This window comes from Numenius arquata, chromosome 6 (assembly GCF_964106895.1).
Source record: "Numenius arquata chromosome 6, bNumArq3.hap1.1, whole genome shotgun sequence".
NCBI lineage: Eukaryota > Metazoa > Chordata > Aves > Charadriiformes > Scolopacidae > Numenius > Numenius arquata.
Genome location: NC_133581.1, coordinates 19,018,987 through 19,039,539, shown reverse-complemented (window position 1 = coordinate 19,039,539; position 20,553 = coordinate 19,018,987). Strand labels below are relative to the sequence as shown.

The window sequence follows — 20,553 nt, the reverse complement described above, 5'->3', positions numbered from 1 at the left end:
TCTAGTAATCGTGATCTGTTTGTAAGGATGCACTAATAGAACATCTCTTTCCAAAACATTTTTTTTTTTGGTCAAATACTTCTCAACATAAGAAATTGATCCTGGACACACAAAAGAATAGAGGACAAATTTACTCAGTAATCAACTGATGGAGCCACTACCCAGATACTGCGTATAAATGTGTATAAAATAATTTGTCTAGTCACTTTTAAACTGGATTCAGTAAAGACAACTGGAGTCCTCAGGCGTACAGGCTTTGAAAAGGCCAGGGGACACAGCTACACTCAAGAGACGTCGCGCTCTTTACCCTCTGAGCCTCTCATCCAGGTCAGGACTTGGAGAGTGAGCAGCGGAGCCAGTTCTGATACTCGTCTTGGCAGTGGTCCCTCAGCTTTTGCCAATTCTGTGTCTTAGCACCAAATGAAAGGAGAATGGGATCGACACGCATGCGTGTGTATGTGTTCAGACCCCCGTACACACACACACAGGCGCACTACAACCGTGTTGGGCAGAAGCCAAAATCCTGTTCCATACTGGGAGAAGAAGATGCTCAAAGGCACAGTATGGAAGAAGCAGAGCAGAGACATGGAACTGTTTAGCATGAACTAAGCAGTCAGAAAAGCCAACAATACAGACAATACAAGAGACAAATAGAATTAGCAGTGACTTTTCTGATGTCGATTTTTCCCCCCGAGTGGTACAACTCATTGTAACTAAATGTCACCAACTACTTCATTTCATTAGGGTTACATCTTGCATAAGCCATCAGCCAGGGTTTCAAAAAAACTTCCAAAAACATCCTGTCTCAAGAGATGAACCAGAAAACAGCGTTAAGGCTTTTCTCAATTCTGGCTCTAGAGACAAAATCAAGCCAGCCTAAACCCCCTGACAATATAACAGTACCAAGGCCACAGCAGGGCCACACAACACTCCATCTTGCGATGGCACATCACAACCGCCGACAGGCAGGCACTTACTTGGGCCAGGCTCTGCACCAAAGAGGACCAACCTGTTCCACCCCTGGTCACTCATACTAGCCATTCTTAACTGCACTTTGACTTAAAAGAACAGAGCACAGCAGCTGCCGATAGAAAATAACAACTGTCCTGTTACCAAAACACAATTTAAAAGTCATCAGTGATTCTCTCCTTCACCCACTGCCACCATCAACGCTCTACTCTCATCCCATTCACAAGGTATTTTTTGTACTAGGACACTGGATTGAGATTCTCACTTGCCAGCTATTCCTTCTTCTTACCTCCGCCTCTACAATTTAGGCAGAGTCCCTTTGTTGAAGCATTTTGCTCCCGTCCAAGCCCAGGTACTCCAGCTCCCTCCATCTTTTTACTACCTCTCACTTCAAACCACTGGCTGTTCTCCACTCTCACCTTCAGCCTCTCACTGAACATCTCTGCCATTATTTCCTACAAACTCGCAACTCACTTTTGTGATCTTAATCTCTTCTTTCCTTTAGTGCTTTCTTATTCTATAGCTCCTGGTAAAAGGCTTCTTCTAGTTGGCAACAAGAAACCAGCATTGTCCTTTAAGCTTACATCTTGTAACACTATTTCATCCCTAACTGCTCCAAAAATGCTGTCTAATTCTCTTAGTGTTTTGTTTGGAGGCTGTTTTACACTCTCCGTAAGGCAACCAGGAGCACTGACAGGAAAATAACAAGTAAACAGTACACAAATGTGCACATATGCAATACCTCCTGCTTTTATTCACTTTTATAATCAGCACCCAAAGTTACTCTGCCATCTCCTAGTAATTTCATGGTAGGCTTTATAATTTTACCTTCCTCTTAGGTTTACCTGTAGTTTAACATTCAAAGTATGGCTGTTGCACAGAATACCTCAACAGACTTCCATTAAAAATGCTCTTTAAAATTCCAAAGCTTTGAACTAAAGAAATATCTCAAGAAGTTTTCATGGAAAGTTCATCTCGGTTGGTTCAATTCAGCTACAGTTAGATGCACCTTTTCAAATAATGGGAAAAAAATGTAAAGGGGTCAGACCCAATCAATACAGTTGTTCAAACAGAATTTCAGGCACTGTGATGTGTGTATTTTTTGTGCTCTTTCTTTGTACTGCTCCACTGTGAAGAAAGGTTGCTTTTGCTAGTAGAGCAATAAAAGTCTTAGCCTTTTGAATACAGCCAAATAACCAATGGCAATGTTTACTAGGTGTGGAAAATATAGCAATTTTTCATGTTCTTCTTGTGCATGGCTTTGTTCTTTTTATAACGACGAAATACACAGACACAAACACACATGCAGCACAAGCAAACGCTTTAAAATACCCAAAGACAGACAGAAATCAGAGGGGTAACATCAGATCATGCCTTCTGTATCTTCTAAGTTTTGACACCAAGTAAATCTGGTCTTTCCTTCATATAACATCCAGAAGTTAATTGCTAAGACACATGGGAAATACGTGGGTTTACAGAGGGGAAGAGATGCTGATATAAAATACATACACATATATTTGAAGATCTGGAAATCAGGTGAGTAAATGGTGCAGATGGAAAAACAACGGTGTAAACAATACCAGAACGCACGGGGAGTGCTCCGCTTTCTCAAAACACCAACCCCTCCCTCCAAAGGGTGCTCTCAGAGGTACTTGAAACCTTTAACAATTTTCTTTAAATAGCAGTGCCCACGTTAAGTAGTATCTTTCAGTTGCTTTTAGTTCCACACGGAAGCAACTTTCTGGAATAGAATCCCTTAACACAGTTGCTTCCTGCCCTAGCTTTCCTAGCTAGGGTTTTTTCCCAACTTTTCCAAAACAGTATGGATGGCTCATAACTACTGCTACTGTCCGCTCCTTCAAAAGAAGCAGCTTTGTATAGATGTACAAAGACAAGCAACAGCTCTCTAGCTCTACAGGATTCCCTACCAGCCCAGCAATAACGACAAACTCAAAATAACAGTAGTGAAAAAGAAAAGGGGGAAGTAGGGGATGTTACGGAAGTTCAAAAAGGTGAAAGCAGTGCTACTTCCGAGTATCAGGCTGTAGGTTTATAAATTCAGCGGTGCAATAAAACTTTAATACCTTTAGTTGAAGAAACTGAAAACAGATGCATAGTGGAAGGCAGGGTACATAATTTTTGCTTGGTATAACATTACAAGACACTAATTAGAAAACAGCACCTTCAAAAGAAGAACTAATACTGCTTTCTAATGAATTTCTGTTTAATTATAATTACTCCCAAACACTTAAGCTGCTTAATAAGCAGAGAAAAAAAAAGCCACTTTCTGACCAAAATTATACTGATCTGCAAGTACACATTATTTATTTCTAGTATTAATATTACAGTAGCACGTAACACCTACAAAACAGGATTTTGATTAAAAGAAACAGAACTGAAAAAGAAAACTGACCCAAACCAAACACTATATGCATATGAAAATTAGTTCTAGTAATTTAAAAAATATACCCATCCCTACAAAAAAGGTGGGTCACTGGAAAACAGCATTTCACATATTTAATAAAAAGTTTTGGAAGAAAAGTTATCTTGAATTTTTTTTTTTTTCACAATTATGAGATTTAACTATAGACACAGACCAAAATCTTCAGAAAGACCAGTTCTGTTAAAAACGTTAATGGTGTAACTATTTAGGGCAAAATCCTTCTCGTTCACGCAAGCTTGAATGAGCAAATTTTGCACATGTGATCAAAGGAAAGAAAATTAACACCTCCCACAACCTGCAGAGCTAAAGCACCTGCACGCCTTTCCCTTCATTGCTAGGGCAGCAGAGGGAATTTGGAGTCAACGGCTGCTGCAGTCCAGGATCCCACAGGTTGTGCTCTTCCCCAGTCATTTACGGCCACATACTCTTCCCTCCTGCGTAACAAAGCCTCTGGAGAAAGAGCGCCGGTTTCACTCAACCACAAAACATGTGGTCAAAGGCTTCTTTGCGTGCCTGAGAAACAGGACGCGCGTGTCCTAAGCAGCTCAGCTCTGAGTTTCTGCACCTGAGGGTCAAGTACTTGCGTTCTCAAATATTCGCTCTTAAGTTTTTCGAGTCAACACAAAGCCACAGAAATACTTCTGACTGCTTCTTTACATTTTGTTCTAGAGATTAAGTTTCAGAAGAATTAAACATTTCCACTGGTCTCCATCAAACTGATGTCATTTGAGGAAACTGTTACAGCGTAAATCACTGCTTGTTAAGCTGCTACTGAAATCTGCTTTGCCAGTTGCCCACAAACACTCTCTTGGGTCAACACCCCATTCACATACAGTGCACATGTTACTATCTGATGTCTCCAGGTTTCTTGTTTGTTCGTTTTGAGATTGAAATTACTTTTGATACTTTATTTCACCAGAAACTAAAGGGCTAAGACTGTCAGACAAACATATATATCTACAAGACAGAAAGGACAATATTGTAGTCGTGTTTAAGGGACAGCCCTGAAAAATCTTTCTATTCAAGAGTAAAGGCAGATTTAATCAAATGCTAAGAAACATTTCTGAAAAAAAAATAAAAAAGAAAGAAAATAAAAATGAAGCTTGGTGATGGAACCTGAACCAAATCCTAATAAAGTAAGTGCAAAACTGTAGAACTTCAATGGGATTTGAACCAAAGAAGAGCAAAAGACGGTAACAGCACAACTGACTCCAGGTTTTCAACCACATGGACACTGACAAGAGAGTAGACAGGACAGAGGCAACAGGAGGCAGTTATGTTAATATTTTAATCTGTACATATACAATTTTCCAAACTGTTACATTTTATTTAAATTAATGCTTTCTTGCAAAATATTCATTTATGCTTTCAAAACTTTTTATAAAGGCAAAAATAAATCATTATTTTGGCAAAAGGTTTTGAAGTTGATACTGGCAGTATTGAGGTAAAATAGATTGCATTAGCTAAATATATACTTTTAAGAATATTTCTGAGTATAGTGTTAATATGATTTGTCTTAAAGTCTGAAACTTGAAGGTCAATTTCAAGGGTTTTGTAGCTATTACTTGAATACAGCAAATGAAAAACTTAGCGGTTTCACAAAATACTGCAGAAGTATTTCTCAGACATTTCTCATCCAGAGCTGTACTCAACTAGTAACTCCACAACGGGAAATTTTTGCATGTCTTGCATTCAATGCATACAACAGGGTTTTTTTTTCAAGTAAAGTAGTTGCAGCAATTCATTTAATCTTATTTTCTCCTTATGTAACTACCTCACCCTTTGCCCTATACATAAGTAAAACACTGAATTTCAAAGTTTGGCAAAGTTAAGCACCAGGTGAACATACATACGAAATCAGCAGGTGCCACATTACATTAGTCTTGCTGTTTCTAGGATAAATACTAGTCAATACATCATATTGTAATATTTACTGAAAAAATCAAAAGAAAAATACATATTTACTAGTAAAATGACATATCCTATTGTATTTTTTATTGCTTAGTTCACATATTTTACTTAAAAGTTTTCTTCTTTTAGCTTTCAAAAAAAAATATAATTTGTTAGCTGTTTGTTACTGAGGGGACAGCACTACTGTCAAGAGCAACCTAGCATACTGTATATCAATACCAGCAAGTTAATCATATGGGATCAAAAAAGGAAATGAGAGTTAAAACTGGCTTTCGTTATGGCTTTCGTAGACAATTTCAGGTCTACGGTAGTTACTGATATTTAGAAATTCAAGCTAAAAGTTCCTTGCAATGTAGTGTTTAATGGGCAAAAGGGTGGGTGATTAACTCTACAAACATACCCAATCCAAAACACTCTTTCAGCAAACGTCCCACTTGCGTTAACTCTACCCATACCCTATTAATGTGCTTCAGCTTTGTTCAAATTTACATTTTTTTCATGATACTTTACATTGCGCATCTGAGCCTGAGGGGGAAGTAACAGCATCTTTTAACATCTATGCAAGAAGTTTCTCTTAAAATGAATTGAGCCCTTGATTTAAAAAAGTTCTAAAATACATTGTCCTAAAAATACATTGTCAGTATTTTACAGAGTTTATTAAAAGTGCCATTTATTCATATAAAAAGTCTGAACTAAACTGAAGTCAAAATAAAATGATTTGCAATTCTCTTCATTTTCATAGAAAATCCCCCTATTATTCTCTGAATGTATTTCCAGAAGAACACGTCATCAGCCGATGATTATCTTCACAGAAAGCTGGGAATGAATCTCCTCTTCCTTCCACACGGCATCATTAGGTGGGATTTGCTTTGAGTCTTATGTCAGTGTTCACTTACTGCCTTGGCTAGCATGAAGTAAAATAAAACATGGTTAAGTATTACTGTGAGTACACTAATACCAAGCAGTAAGCACTTTCAGGAAACATTTTTTTATTAAGGCCTTCTGCAGTTTGACAGAACAAAAAATTCATATAGACACATTAAGCAAACAATGATGCCACTGATGCTCAAACTCTGCGTGTTGCTGGCTATTGCAATTATTTTCTTGATAATTTTCCTGAAGAAAACATAGGAGCTTATATATATATGTGTGTGTGTGTGTGTAAATATATAGCTATACACATATGTATGTATGTATTTATACAGACGTGATACACAAGTTTTTAAGTCAGTCTGGAATCACAGAATGGTTGAGGTACAAAGGGACCTCTGAAGGTCACCTGGTCCAAGTCCCTCGCTCAAGTCTAATACCCTGGGATGGTATGGTTATTTTTCTGGGTTCTTGAGGCCACTCAAGGGTACCCTATTCGTATGTAAAGATCTCATGTGATAATGATAATCAACTAGCATATCCCTGGATATAATAGTAGAGTCAAATATTATTCAGACACAGGAAAGACAGTAGAATCTGGTTCTCAAAGATAAACTGAATCATAAAAGCAAATGGCTATTTCCATTAAGCACTATAGAGGCTCCTAATGCCTACACACCTCTTCTGATGTAAATTTGTCATTTTTCACGTCTTGTAGAAGGCAGGTCACTGCCCATTTGGGCCTTTTTGATATGTGCTCATTTTTATTTGGATTTATTTTTTTTTCCTCAGATATTTGACTCAGATTAGTGACAATGAAAACAAAGGCATCTAAAGATTAATGCTACTTGAGTTATTCACTTCATCAACTCTCTTTACTACTTCATCTATGTTTTATCTTTTTGTCCAACATCTGGCAATAAAATTAGGCCAAAGGAAATCAGAAAGGTGAGAATAATTTCAAAGTAAACTATGGAAGCATGGACAGTATCTTAACTAGAGGCACACTTAGTGGTCAAGTATCATAATATTTACAGGTTTTCCTATTTCAGATAGAGAAAACTCTGAAAATACTACTGGGAAGAGACGAAACACATTTCTTTATATGGACAATGAAATTATCACAATTTTAATACTTGAAATGGCAAAATAACCTGATTGGAGACAAAAATCAAGTCTTCTGTTAACATATTTCAATGAAAAGCACATCAAAGGCACGGAAGTGTCAAACACAATATTGTAGAATTAGTTATAAAGGGCCAAATTTTCAGCTCACCCTAATTAAGACTCCGATGTTAGTTCATGTGTAAGATACCAGCCCACAGGCGAGCCCCCTGCTTATACAACTTCGCACTTTGGATTCTCTTGAGCAGCAACTGTGTATGCCATGTTCAGGCAAAAATACCTACACCCCCCTATGGTAGCCACAGGAGTACACAACACTAGCCACCGGAGTACAAGCCGCTGCTGAAAATCTGGCCCCACACTACTGAGAGTACAGTCTCCTTCACCACAGTAAGATTATGGAAGTATCTTATCTATAGAGCAACAACAGTTATTTGAAGACTTCATTAGCCCACATGTTAGCTCATTAGAAGAAGTATTTACAAGAATAAAAGGTTTCTGAAAAATAGATGCATGCGTTCATTTGGATCTAATTTAGGTTTAGTAAAAATGTTAAAATTCAGCAAGCCACAGCAAAGGCAAATCAGACATGCCGAGAGCAGTTAGTTCTTACTTTTAAGGTGTTTAAACAAATGTGTAGTGAAATCCATTGCTTAAGGGGGAGTGAGGTGTCTGTGGTACAGAAGGTGAGGGTGCTTTAGATGGATAGGTCAACTGCTGAGCTAGAAGGGATCACATACAGGAATTAGGCTGCACAATCAAACATTCATATTATAAACGGAGTGACCTTAATTTTCTACCACATGAATAGGAAACCTGATTAGTAATGCAATGAGGTGTTACACTACTTTAGTTATATGGAACACAATTTAAACAACATTTCTACCTGCTGCTTTTTTCTATTAGTTGCCTAAGTTATGCAAATAAACATTCCCATTTTGATGAGAATATGGACAATCTATCTTAAGATGAAGTTTCACTGAAACTTTTTAAGGCACACAACACTGATATAACCTAATCCAGCCCTGCTTTTAAAACTGCAGTTCTGGAATAGCACCTATATTTGCTAATTTTATTTCAAGATTTCACTGAGGTTGTACAGGTTTTCAACATTGCTTTTTTTATATACCAATGACCAGAAGCAAAAATAATACATAGAAAAAACATGCAAAAAATTTACATATGCATATAACATTTTGCTTAGTACAGTGCATGATACAGTAAATATATTTTCAGAGCTCAGCTTGAAACTTCAGGTTAATGAATACAATGATTAAAACTATCCCTGTTTATAAAACAGAATAATGGTATAGTATTAGAAGACAATAATCATAAACCTAAAGAGATTGAAACTCAGTCTTAAAATTCTGCGAATTCTGCTTTCACATTTTGGAGGGTCAAAGGTAGACTGAACTCCAAACCACACAATTTATGAAATGACTTCTTGATACTCCTGCATTTGATTTTAGTCTTCCAGATTCTTGGCATGATTTCTATTTAAAAGGCTGATTTCTTACTAGGAACAGAGGAACTCTAAAATGCTGCTTTACAAGAATTAGATAAACGTACAATCTATTTTAAAAGGTTTATATTATCATAGCACCTTAACATAACTGCTTCCCACTGAAAAAATGGGACAAGTTAAGCTTCACGATCTTTTTCATAAGCAAATCTTTGTAAAAAATCTCGATACTTAGTTTTGGATTTTTAGATATGGTCTGCATCACCAGCAAGGAGCAAATGACCGAAAAAAAAAAAGAAGAGATCAAATTACAAAAATAAGAATGTGAAGAAATCTGTAAAATTAGAGTAAATGAGAATGTACAAATGGCTGTGCAAAGCATCAAATGCTTTTCTTCTTAATCACTTTAGATCATCAGAAAATAGGCCGTAACTAAAAAACCTGAACACTTTTTTATGGTTTGTATATTTTCTATCAAAACCCAAAACACTCTGGCTTCTTTTAGAATTCCTTGAAAGGTGTTTGTTTTTAAAGAAGTAAGTAATAATTCAAATCAAAGCAAGACACGTTACAAGAAGTGAGTATTTGAGATACAAGTGTGGCAAGGAAAACCGCATGGACATAAATGTTTGTGCTTCCTTAAAGAATCAAGGACTTTACTACATCAGGTATTTTCAAGTATCTGAAAGACACTATAGCTAGATGCTATACTTCACAAAGAGAATTAAATTAAAAATCACCTGACAACTGACTGCAAATTTTTTTCAAGCAGCATTTATATGTTTCAGTGTTGATATGTATTTTAATTCCCTCTTTGGGGAAAACTAAAGAATTTAAAGAATTAAGAAGATTTCTGTGGTTACATATATCTAAGAATACGTGGTGATCACACATATAATTACACTAAAAAAATAAAAAATAAACCAAAAATCTGTAGTAATGAAAACAGTGCTACTACATTCACTATACAACATAAAAAGATCAAATGTATTTCAGTACTGTACAGTTACTGCAACTTCATGCACACCCAGAAGTTAACTGGCCACATGAAGACTGTTTAGTATGGCAGGCACTTTGCTCTTGTTGTACTGACACAGAGGAGTAATTTCAAGTATGAGCTGTGTTCATCGTGGTTGATCTTAGCTTTGGTGCTAAATTCTCCCAGGAGAAGCTAGAACTCATGTGGCAAAATGCTATATTGGTTCATACCTCCTGAGACACAAAGTTGCTCTCTATAACCAAAGTGTGCAAGTCCCTATTACAAGGACCCGGTTACTAGAACTGGGACCAGACCGCCTGTGGAGGAGCCGTTTTGATGCACAGATGCCTGAAGGTGAAGAAGGTTGTTCCTGAAATGCTCCCAAGATTTTACAATTCTGAGGTGTGTTTGTTTTTTTATAATGTCTAGCCTCCTCCTTAGCCCGTCCAGTCCGTTAAATTACCTACAGAACCTCTCCAAATCTCAAGATTTGTATCCTGAAAATGTATTCCAACCCTCAAAATCACATTCCCCCAGGTTTAGCTGCCACTGCATCCGTGAGTATACAGCCACATTCAATCAACAGTCAGTTACTGTAGATGCATGTTAGGCACCTGGATATTGGAATAATCTGTGTCTAATGGCAAGGTCTTAAGGGCTTCCGTGGCAAGTGTCGTAAGTTTAAACTGACAACTTCAGATGAGAAATATGCTTATTTTTTCTCCATCATAGTTGAAGCTTCCATTATTTCCATTCTCCACTGGAACAGTGAACTGTGCCAGTTATAAATGGCCAGTCAGATACTTGCTAGAATAGCTGCTGCATGTATTAGTGTGATACAAATCTCTTGACATTTCTTACTTATTTCAACTATAAAGCAATCAAGAGTGAAATTATCACTTTCAGTAAGGAAAGGATCTATTAATTTCCAGGCATCAAGCAGAATTCATATGCACAGCTGTCTTGCTCTGACCTCTAATCTTGGTCACCAGACAGAAACATGCCAATATCCATTTTACAATGTCTTTTTCAGCCTGTTGTCATACAGCTCAAGCTGTGATGATTGTACTCTAATGTCAATCACCAAACCAGGGAATCTTTCTGTTTAAAAAAATATTTTAAAACCCTTTGTCTTGATTTTTTTAAGTCACAGATCAATTTATGCTTTAAATATGAATATAGAAATACCTCATTTAATGTAACTATAGGGAATTCATTGAAAATGTTAATTTTTCAGTACTAGTAGTAAGAGCAAGTTTCCAAGCTCTAAAGTTACTGATCATACTGTTGTGTCCCCTTCACCCTGTCCATTGGAGGCCAAATAACGTAAATCTTCAGTCTCTCTAAATTTGTTATCTATGCACACTTTTCACTGTTTTGAATATGAATGACTAAACTCTCTCATGGCAGGAGTTCAGCAACAACCCCACACAACTTTAGAAGCTGGTGAGAAATAGCTGTTATTTCGTAAATAACTAAGTATTACCTGCTACCTCCTTGCTCCTCTGAGAGGCTTCAGAAGCCAAAGCGTATGATATGGTAATGATGCGCTCCTGCTCTTGCAGCTGTGAATCTAAATCAACCGAGTTGTGTTTGTCCTGGGCAACAGTAGGCTGTAGATTGTGCATACTAGTGGGAAAGTGCAAAACAACATTAACATTTACAAACATAAAGAATGAGAACAAGCTTGAATTCGCACAGCAGTTTTCAGATCTATCAAGCTCTGTATTTTATTGAAGTGCTTTAAAGTAGTGTTAGATATTGTATGTAAATGACCGCAGCATACAAATGATGCAGCCATTACACATTCAGTCACAATATCTGCATAGCCTTAAGTACATCTGAAAGTCCTTTGCTGTAAATGTGCTGTTTACATGCAAGCACTACCAAAATGCTATTTATTTGAAGTTGCTGATAAAATTTGCCAGTGTCAAGAGGAAAAGGTATAACCTCGTGGTCCTCAGGCACAACCTCTTTCCAAAAACACAGCAGATACTTGAGGTAATCAAATTCTTGAAACTGAATGTTTCAGTTGACTCTACATTAACTGTAAGTAGCCAAAAGTGTTCTTTCAGAACTCCAGTTCCCTGGAGACAACTGAAACTTGCTGTCTCACTGGCTCTTCTGCTTTTGGCCAGATCTGTGCCTTTCCTTCCTCCTCACTCTCACATACAAGCTGCTTGCTAAGGAATCACTACTATTTTAGGATGCTCTGAAAAAGAAAATGGTCATACACAAAATTTGTCATTATCTCTTCTACCCTGGTTTAAAAAGGAGCTTGAAGTATAGTACATAAATTCTGTGTGCATTTTCTAAAAGCCACAAGTTACACTTAGATAATTCAATAGGAGTAAGACTGTTGTATGAAGTTAGTTCCCAATGTTTAACATCAGCCCCTATATAAGATTTGAAAAAAAAAAAAAAACTGACCTTGATTTAGTGAGAATATTCTTTATCTTTTCTGCTTTGCGCTGCCTTGCTGCCAGTTCTTCTGTAGAAAGAGGCTCTTCTGGCTCCAGTTCAACATAGCGTTCTGGAATTGCAACCTTCTCAGGTTTTGACAACTGTGGAAAGAAAACAAGCGTCGAGTTTTTAATAACAAAGACTTAAAAAAAATTGAAATAAATTCTCGTCAATGGGAGAACACAGTGAAAAGAACAAAGCATGGGCTTTCACAGTCAATACACGCACCTGATACTAAACACTCCCTCTGGATATGAGCTGATGCCCTTTTAACAGTGTCTTTTCCCTCTGATTCATTTTACTTTAGAAGATAGATAGAACAAATATTAAAGAGGATTACAACAGAAATCAGGATCAACAGGGAACCTTTCTTCAGCTCACGCTTAGAGCCCGAAGTAGGACATTGCCTAAAGCTGTTAGAGTAGAAAGAAGCAATCATTACAAGACTAACTGGACAACCTGAGATTTTAATGTCATAATATTTACGTCACGCCAGGGAGAACTTCCTACAACTGAAAGGAAATATCACCTAAAGTTTTAATCTAGGGTATCATTTTTGTGAGCAGTGAAGAAAAAAAAAAAAAAAAAAAAGAAAAACAGCAGTTTGTAATCATCTTAGGAAATTCTTGGACTATAAAATCTGAAATCCTAGGTGTTCAAAAGTTGTCTAAGGACTGACCCAGAAATACATTAACTTTGTGCCACTGTAACAGCATGCTGCATACACATAATTCTGTAGGTTGAAAATTTTAATATGATTGCACAAAAGCTAGCAACAAGTTTTTGTTAGGATCAGTTTCTTTGGGAGAAATTTTTGCTCCACATAAAAGAGCTAAATCATCGAATGAAAATTCAGTTTACCAATGGACTTGGAAAACCAATGCTTATTATACAGAACAGATTGCTCTTGAAAAGCACAGAGGATGTGTGAATAAATAAAAATAAGTAAAGAGGAACTATTTTTTTTCTTCTTCTCTTTAGATTTCTGTTAAAACATCAGTGGCCTGATGTAACCCTCAGTAATTAGGCTCAGTAATTTGCAGGCAATCATAGGTCCAAAGCATATAATAGAGTCATTGGCATTCATAATCACATTAAAATCACATCCTCAAATTTTTATACTTCCTTCTCAGTAAATCCAAGGCCAATGCTTTCTGAAAAATCCTCATTTTCCACTACACTTTTTTACCTTCAATTCGAACTCATCTCCAGAGCTCTGTAGCTATGTATATATATATTCTTTTTTTTAAAAAAAAATAAGTAAATATATTTTCGTACTATAACTAACCTAGATCAGCTCATCCTGCCACTTCCAAAATAACAAACTCAGTTGTAATGTGAATAGCAGATTTATTTGGCCTTAAAGAAACAACTGCATACATTTCTTTAGGAGACACAGAAGTACCTCTGGTACAGAAGTGCCTACCAGGTGAAGAGGATGGGTACATGAAATGGAAAAGGACAACCACAGTAACTTGTGAAAGAAGCTTTACATTCAGAGCTTCAAACTTGCACTCTGAAGTAGGACAGAAATGCCTATAAGCAAAAATGTTTCCTATCCTAGACTCTAAGGCGCTAATTTGGATGTATGAAGTGATTCATGTAGCCCTGCAGGCCTTCTGGAAAAAAAAATTAATAACAGAGTGCAAGTAGAAAAGGCAATTCAACAAAAGTATTTTTTCTGTTTCTGAAATTTACAGGAGCACTGCGTTTTCTGCCAAAAATATACAAAGATTAATTGAAAGATACATTCATTCATAGAGATTAACAGATAATGGCACGCAGATTCGGCCTCTTATGAAAATCTCTCTATATAAAACAATACATTGTCAACAGCTTTCAGAAGAGTAGAGGTGCTTACTAATCTAATTATCACTAATAATTTTACTGATTTTCCACCTACCATGGCATCTTACACAGTGCATAGTACCTACTGAAATCTTTCCACTTGCTATATTCTTACTTTTCCACAAGATGGCTCAATAGCATTTCAAACAAATACTTTACCCGGTTAGAGTTTAAAAAAGATCTAGTGCCCAGAACACCAACCAGGTCATTTGAAAAGCTGACAGAGAGGTGTTTTCTGTTCTGACCAGAATAAAGCACAGCTTCCTCTTCTCTACCATGTTTTGCCAGTCAAAATGAAGAGTAAAGTAGCTCTGGGGAACTAACTTTTACCTCATTGCTGTTTCTTATTTTCAAATACTCTTGATGTTGTGAAAAAATAATGGTGCCCAAGTTATCTCTTCCTCCATTTTACCAGTTAGAGGAAAGGGAGCAGACAGAAATGGACAGATGCTACATGGCTGGTGCCGTCATAAGGGTGGTATGACAATGGGACATGGCTGGTGTCGTCATAAGGGTGGTATGACAATGGGACATTCTTTGATGAATATAAACTGTTAGAGAGGAATGGGAATCGCCTATCTAGAAGAGGCAAGGGAATCTTTGGCAGCAGGATGGCCAACTTGGTGACGCAGGCTTTAAACTGAAGGACTCAGCGGGTGGGGTCTAAAATGGCAATGGTCGTGTCATCGCATCCAAATGGGGAATAAGCCAGGCCAACCAGAGCTGCAACAAATGTTCCTTAGTTCACTCCCAAGATGAGGACCAGAAGGCCAGCCACCTCAAGCGTGTGTATGACTATGGTGGATCCTCTTGCACCCCTCCAGGGAAACCTGCATTCTCAATTACCTCTCTGAAATGCCTGTACACCAATGCACAAAGCATGGAGAACAAGCAGGAAGAACTAGAGACATGTGTGGTCACATGGCCATGATCTCATTGCAATTATGGAGACAGAGTGGAATAGCTCGCATGACTGGAATGCTGTCATGGATGGCTATGTACCTTTTAGGAAAGGCAGGCCAGCGGGCAAGGTGATGGAGTTGCTCTGTACGCAAGAGCGCAGCTGCAATGTATTAAGCTCTGCCTAGGGGTGGATGAAGAACGTGTTGAGAGCTTATGGGTAAGAATTAAGGGGCAGGCTAATATGGGTGACACTGTTGTGGGTATTTACTACAGACCACCGGATCAGGAAGAGGAAGTCGATGAGGCCTTCTACAGACAGCTGGAAATAGCCTCATGATCACAGGCCCTGGTTCTCATGGGGGACTTCAACTACCCTGATATTTGCTGGAAAGGCAACGCAGCCAGGCATGCACAAGTCCAGAAAGTTTCTGCAGAGCACTGATGATAACTTTTTGACACAGGTGGTAGAGGAACCAACGAGGAGAGGTGTGCTGCTGGACCTTGTACTAACAAAGAAGGACTAATTGGGGATGTGAAGGTTGGAGGTAGCCTTGGCTACCATGAGACCGTGGTGACCATGAGATGGTGGAATTCAGGATCCTGTGTGGAAGAAGCAGGGCAAAAAGTAGAATTACAACCCTGGACTTCAGGTGAGCTGACTTTGGCCTCTTCAAAGGCCTACTTGGAGGAATCCCATGGGTTAAGGCTCTAGAAGGCAGGGGGGTCCAAGGCAGCTGGTTAATATTGAATCACCACTTCCTCCAAGCTCAAGATTGGTGCATCCCTATGAGTAAGAAATCAGGCCAAGAAGGCAGGAAACCTGCATGGATGAGCAAGGACCTTCTGGAAAAACTCAAATGGAAGAAGGAATTCTACAGAATGTAGAAAAAGGGAAGAGCTGCTTGGGCGGAATGTAGAAATGTTGTCAGGGTATGCCGGGATGCAACGAGAAAGGCTAAGGCCCACTTGGACTTAAACCTGGCAAGGTATGTCAAGGACAGTAAGAAGGGCTTCTTCAAGTACATCAGTAGCAAAAGAAAGACTAGGGAAAATGTGGACCTGCTGCTGAATGAGGTGGGTGCCTGATGATGGAGGCAGAGAAGGCAGAGTTACCGAATGCCGCCTTTGCTTCATTACTTCTAAGGCAAACCCTCAGGAATCCCAGCCCCTGGAGGTAAGAGAGAGAGTCTGGAGAAAGGAAGACTTTCCCTTGGTTGAGGACAGTCAGGTTAGAGGTCATTTATGCAAGCTCGACACCCACAAATCCATGGGCCCTGATGGGATGCACCCACAAGTGTTGAGGGAGCAGCAGATGTTAGTGCAAAGCCACTCTCCATCATCTTTGAAAGGTCATGGAGAACAGGAAAGTTGCCCAAGGACTGGAGGAAAGATATCACTCCAGTCTTCAAAGGAAGGACCCAGGAAACTACAGGCCGGTCAGCCTCATCTCCATCCCTGGAAAGGTGATGAAACAGCTCATTCTGGATGTCAACTCTAAGCATGTAGAGGAAAATAAGTTTATCGGGAGTGGTCAGCAAGGATTCACCAAGGGGAAATCACACTTGATGAATCTGACAGCCTTCTATGATGGAATAACTGGCTGGGTGGATGAGGGGAAAGCAGTGGACATTCTCTACCTCGCCTTCAGCAAGGCTCTTGCCACTGTCTCCTGTAACATCCTCAAATGTAAGCTTAGGAAGTGTGGGTTAGATAAGAGGACAGTGAGGTGGTTTGAGAACTGGCTGAATGGCAGGGCTCAGAGGGTTCTGATCAGTGGTGCAGAGGCTAGTTGGAGGCCTGTAACTAATGTTCCCTAGGAGTCAGTACTGGGTCCAGTCTTATTCAACATATTCATCAATGACCTGGATGAGGGGACAGAGTGTGACCTCAGCAAGTTTGCGATGACACAAAACTGCGAGGAGCAGCTGACACACCAGAAGGCTCTGCCACCATTTAGTGAGACCTGGACAGGCTGGCGAGTTGGGCAGAGAGGAACCTAAGGAAGTGCCACAAGGGCAAGTGTTACGGTCCTGCACCTAGGGAGGAATAACTGCATGCACCAGTACAGGTTAGGCATCGACCTGCTGGAAAGCAGCTCTGCAGAGAGGGACCTGAGAGTCCTGGTGGACAAGAAGTTGACCATGAGCCAGCAGTGTGCCCTTGTGGCCAAGAAAGGCTGCATTAAAGAAGGAGTGTATCCTGGTGTGCATTAAAAAGCGTGGCCAGCAGGTCGAGAGAGGTCATCCTGTCCCTCTACTCTGCCCTGGTGAGGCCACATCTGGAGTACTGTGTCCAGTTCTGGGCCACCCAGTTCAAGAAAGACAAGGAACTATTGGAAAGAGTCCAGCAGAAGTCTATGAAGATGATCAAAGTACTGGAGCATCTCTCTTATGAGGAAAGGCTAAGACACCTGGATCTGTTTAGGCTGGAGAAGAGAAGACTGAGAGGGGATCTCATCAATGCTTATAAATATCTAAAGAATGGGTGTCAAGAGGATGGGGTCAGACTCTTTTCAGTGGTGCCCAGTGACAGGACAAGAAGCAACAGGCACAAACTGGAACACAGGAAATTCCATCTCAACATGAGGAAAAACCTCCTACTTTGAGGGTGACAGAGCACTGGAACAGGCTGCCCAGGGAGGCTGTAGAGTCTCCTCTGGAGATACTCAAAACCTGCCTGGATGCATTCCTGTCCAATCTGCTCCAGGTGAACCTGCTCTGCCAAGGGGGTTGGACTAGATGATCTCTGAAGGTCCCTTCCAATGCCTACCATTCTCTGATTCTCATATTCTTTTGTCTAGTTTATATAGCATTGTTTATCTTAATCACTTTTTCCTCTATAAAGCCTGAGATGTTTCAAACAGTTTGAGCAAACTCAAACTTTTTCAAACAGTTTCAAACAGTTGAGCAAACCTTTCAATTTCTTCTCTTCACTAAAACAGAATACAAACCTTACAGAGATTCCAAGTGCCAGGCCCTAATTTTTCAATACCCAAAAGACTCAGTTCAAACTCCCAGCTAACTTTTGAAAGAAAATATGAGAATTCAGTACCTAAAACTTAGAAAGGTTAATATTTTGGGGCACAGAACAGAAGGCAAAAAATGATGAGTGTTACCTCTCTGCTGATATCTAAATCATAGTCTTGAGGCTCCAGGTCTGTCTCTGTCACTGCTACTGGCTGAACTTTTAACCATTCATTTTCATCCTTGTCTTCTCCACGAATTGCCCTCTCAAGTAACTGCAAATCAAATTCTTGCTCTCGTTTCCACTGGTAATAGATACAAAACAATTAACAGCATTCAACCATACTGACAAATCCATCATTTAGCAATGTATATTACTACTGCTGCAAATGCTATATCACTGAAAGAATCCACAGAGCAAACTCCTTAACTGACAAGAAAACGCAACTGTATTTCTTGGAACATATGGTTGGGAGCTTTGATCTCTGTGATGCACAGATTTTGGAGTATCATTTAATTTTACAGGAAATGTTCAGCAGTATTAAATTCTAACAAATGTATTAATCACAATTTCACATATGCTGATTAACATGGAACTAGCTACACACAAACATCTTTGGAAGCACAGATGTCAATACAAGTGAGTCTATGGACTGACAGACATCCTAGGCATCCTAACCAGGCCATGCTGTGTGATTTTGAATCACTACATAGAAAGGGTATTTATATTCCAGGTTGAGAATTGCTCCTTGAAAATTTATAGGTATCTTTCTAGAATGATACCTAGTGATTAAAGCTGATAATATTTTATGTACTAGCATTAACTTGTTCTGAATTCAAAAATAATAATTTAGTAACTTCTAAGCTCTTACATCTTTACTAAATTAAAGTATTTACCTGCAAAGATAAACAACCTTTCACATTCTCTCTGTACAAGGTAAATATTTAGCAATAGTAAGTTCAGAACATATTTAAATTAAGCAGCATAATTTTAGAGTTCCCAGATCGTTGCATAGTAGCTCCTTTACAGCTACACACAATACAGCTGCACATAAACTTGTGCTTAAGAACACTACCAACACTTTTTTGTTCAAAAACTTAAGTTCAGTTGAAGCATCATTCCATCCAGCAGATCTCAGCATCTTTACCATACAGAATTGAAACATGGTATTAAAAGCAGTGGGAAGGGGAAGGGACAAAACGAACAACAACAAAAAAATTATCTCCTCAAGCATTTGAGAGTATCAATAGGACACGGTGCAATTATATGTTTCTTAAAAGCATCTCTGCCATTTCTGTTACAAATCTTTGGCTTGTTTTGGTCAAAGTTTGATCTACATATGAATTTCTTAGATTTCATTATGCTACTTGCTTCAATAAATCTAACTGAAACCTATTCATGCACAAGCTCTCAATATTCACTCAGAAGATACATATCTTCCATGTATATTTAAAAAAAGTTTAATAGCTAAAAGGCTATTATATCTCAAAAATTAAGATGTTTCTTTACAGAATTCAAGAGAAAAAAAATGTTTTCTCATATGAGTACTCTGAACTCATTCTTCTACTCATATTCGAACCAGGCCTGATTGACATAGTATATTTTAAATACCTAGTATCATTTTCAAGTTATTATACATAGGTAAGAAAAACATCAAACCATTATTATGAAGCAGTATTTTTATTGGCTTTGATGTTGCGACTTTTACATTAAAAAGGCATTGTATATAACAAATGAATTCATGTACTTTGATCGATACTTAAGTTGTCATACTACACGTGAGAGCTGACCAATTAAAAATTAGAGTTACACATACAATGTATGTTTAAAGCAAATGTTACATACTGAGCAGCACTTCAATTATACATTTAACTGTTTGCCATTTTGGCTGCTAAATAATTGTAATGCTGTAAGTAATTGTGCTATCAAACATGCTTTTTGCATATCAAAGCCCTATAGGTACAAGAGATGACCTCTACAAAACATTGCTAGGGCTGAAAGATTCTATTTTAATTCTTTATAGCAAGAAAAAGACCAAGATGGCACCCAAATTTATAGATAAATTGTTTGCCACAAAGGTTAATAAGGTGCGTTACGAAAATGTTGATGTTTGACTTGTGTATGTTACGTGAGTCAGGAAACATAAGCAGCTCAGATTTAGTTTTTCTAATTAAAATATGAAAGTAACAGTGATACTATAGTTCTACAGTTCCCAAAATTATGCACTGTATTTAATAAACTTGTGATTACAAAATAGAAGACAAAACAGATGAATGTCTCGAAGTAGTGCACTCGTATTTACTGGGAAAGTAAATGCAAATAACTGGCTGGAAATTAGTTCTACTGAACAGCAGGAATGAAAGGCTGAATATTATAGGGTTTTTTTAATGCCAGCAATTGACACACATTTACTAAATGCAATTAAGCCTGGTAAAAATTGAGTAGTCCAGTTAGAAGTTTTAAAATAACCACAAAATTCTGCAAATTAAAAACAAGCAAACAAAAAAAGAGGCATTAGGTATGATAAGTGACATATCTAAAAGCAAGAGATCTTGTGCAATGAATTAGGTAAAACGAGGTGATCGCTCTAAAGCTCTAGTGGACCAAATAAAAAAT

At 38.3% G+C, this 20,553-nt stretch overlaps 1 protein-coding gene across 3 annotated transcripts in view; it reads right to left on the bottom strand.

Annotated features, from left to right (window-relative positions):
* Window positions 1-4,681: 4,681 nt before the first annotated feature.
* The window catches only part of PLEKHA7 (pleckstrin homology domain containing A7), a 176,303-nt gene continuing 160,431 nt past the window's right edge, over window positions 4,682-20,553 (bottom strand). For 2 of the 3 annotated variants that reach the window (XM_074149664.1, XM_074149665.1), the window contains 4 exons: window positions 18,089-18,241; window positions 12,190-12,323; window positions 11,246-11,388; window positions 7,932-8,040 (listed from right to left, as the gene is read on the bottom strand). In XM_074149664.1, coding sequence (XP_074005765.1) covers window positions 7,943-8,040; window positions 11,246-11,388; window positions 12,190-12,323; window positions 18,089-18,241 — 528 coding nt within the window. In that variant the 3' untranslated portion in view covers window positions 7,932-7,942. Of the gene's footprint in view, window positions 6,228-7,931; window positions 8,041-11,245; window positions 11,389-12,189; window positions 12,324-18,088; window positions 18,242-20,553 lie in introns of those variants that run through there. The other variant, XM_074149666.1, reaches the window with a different exon arrangement.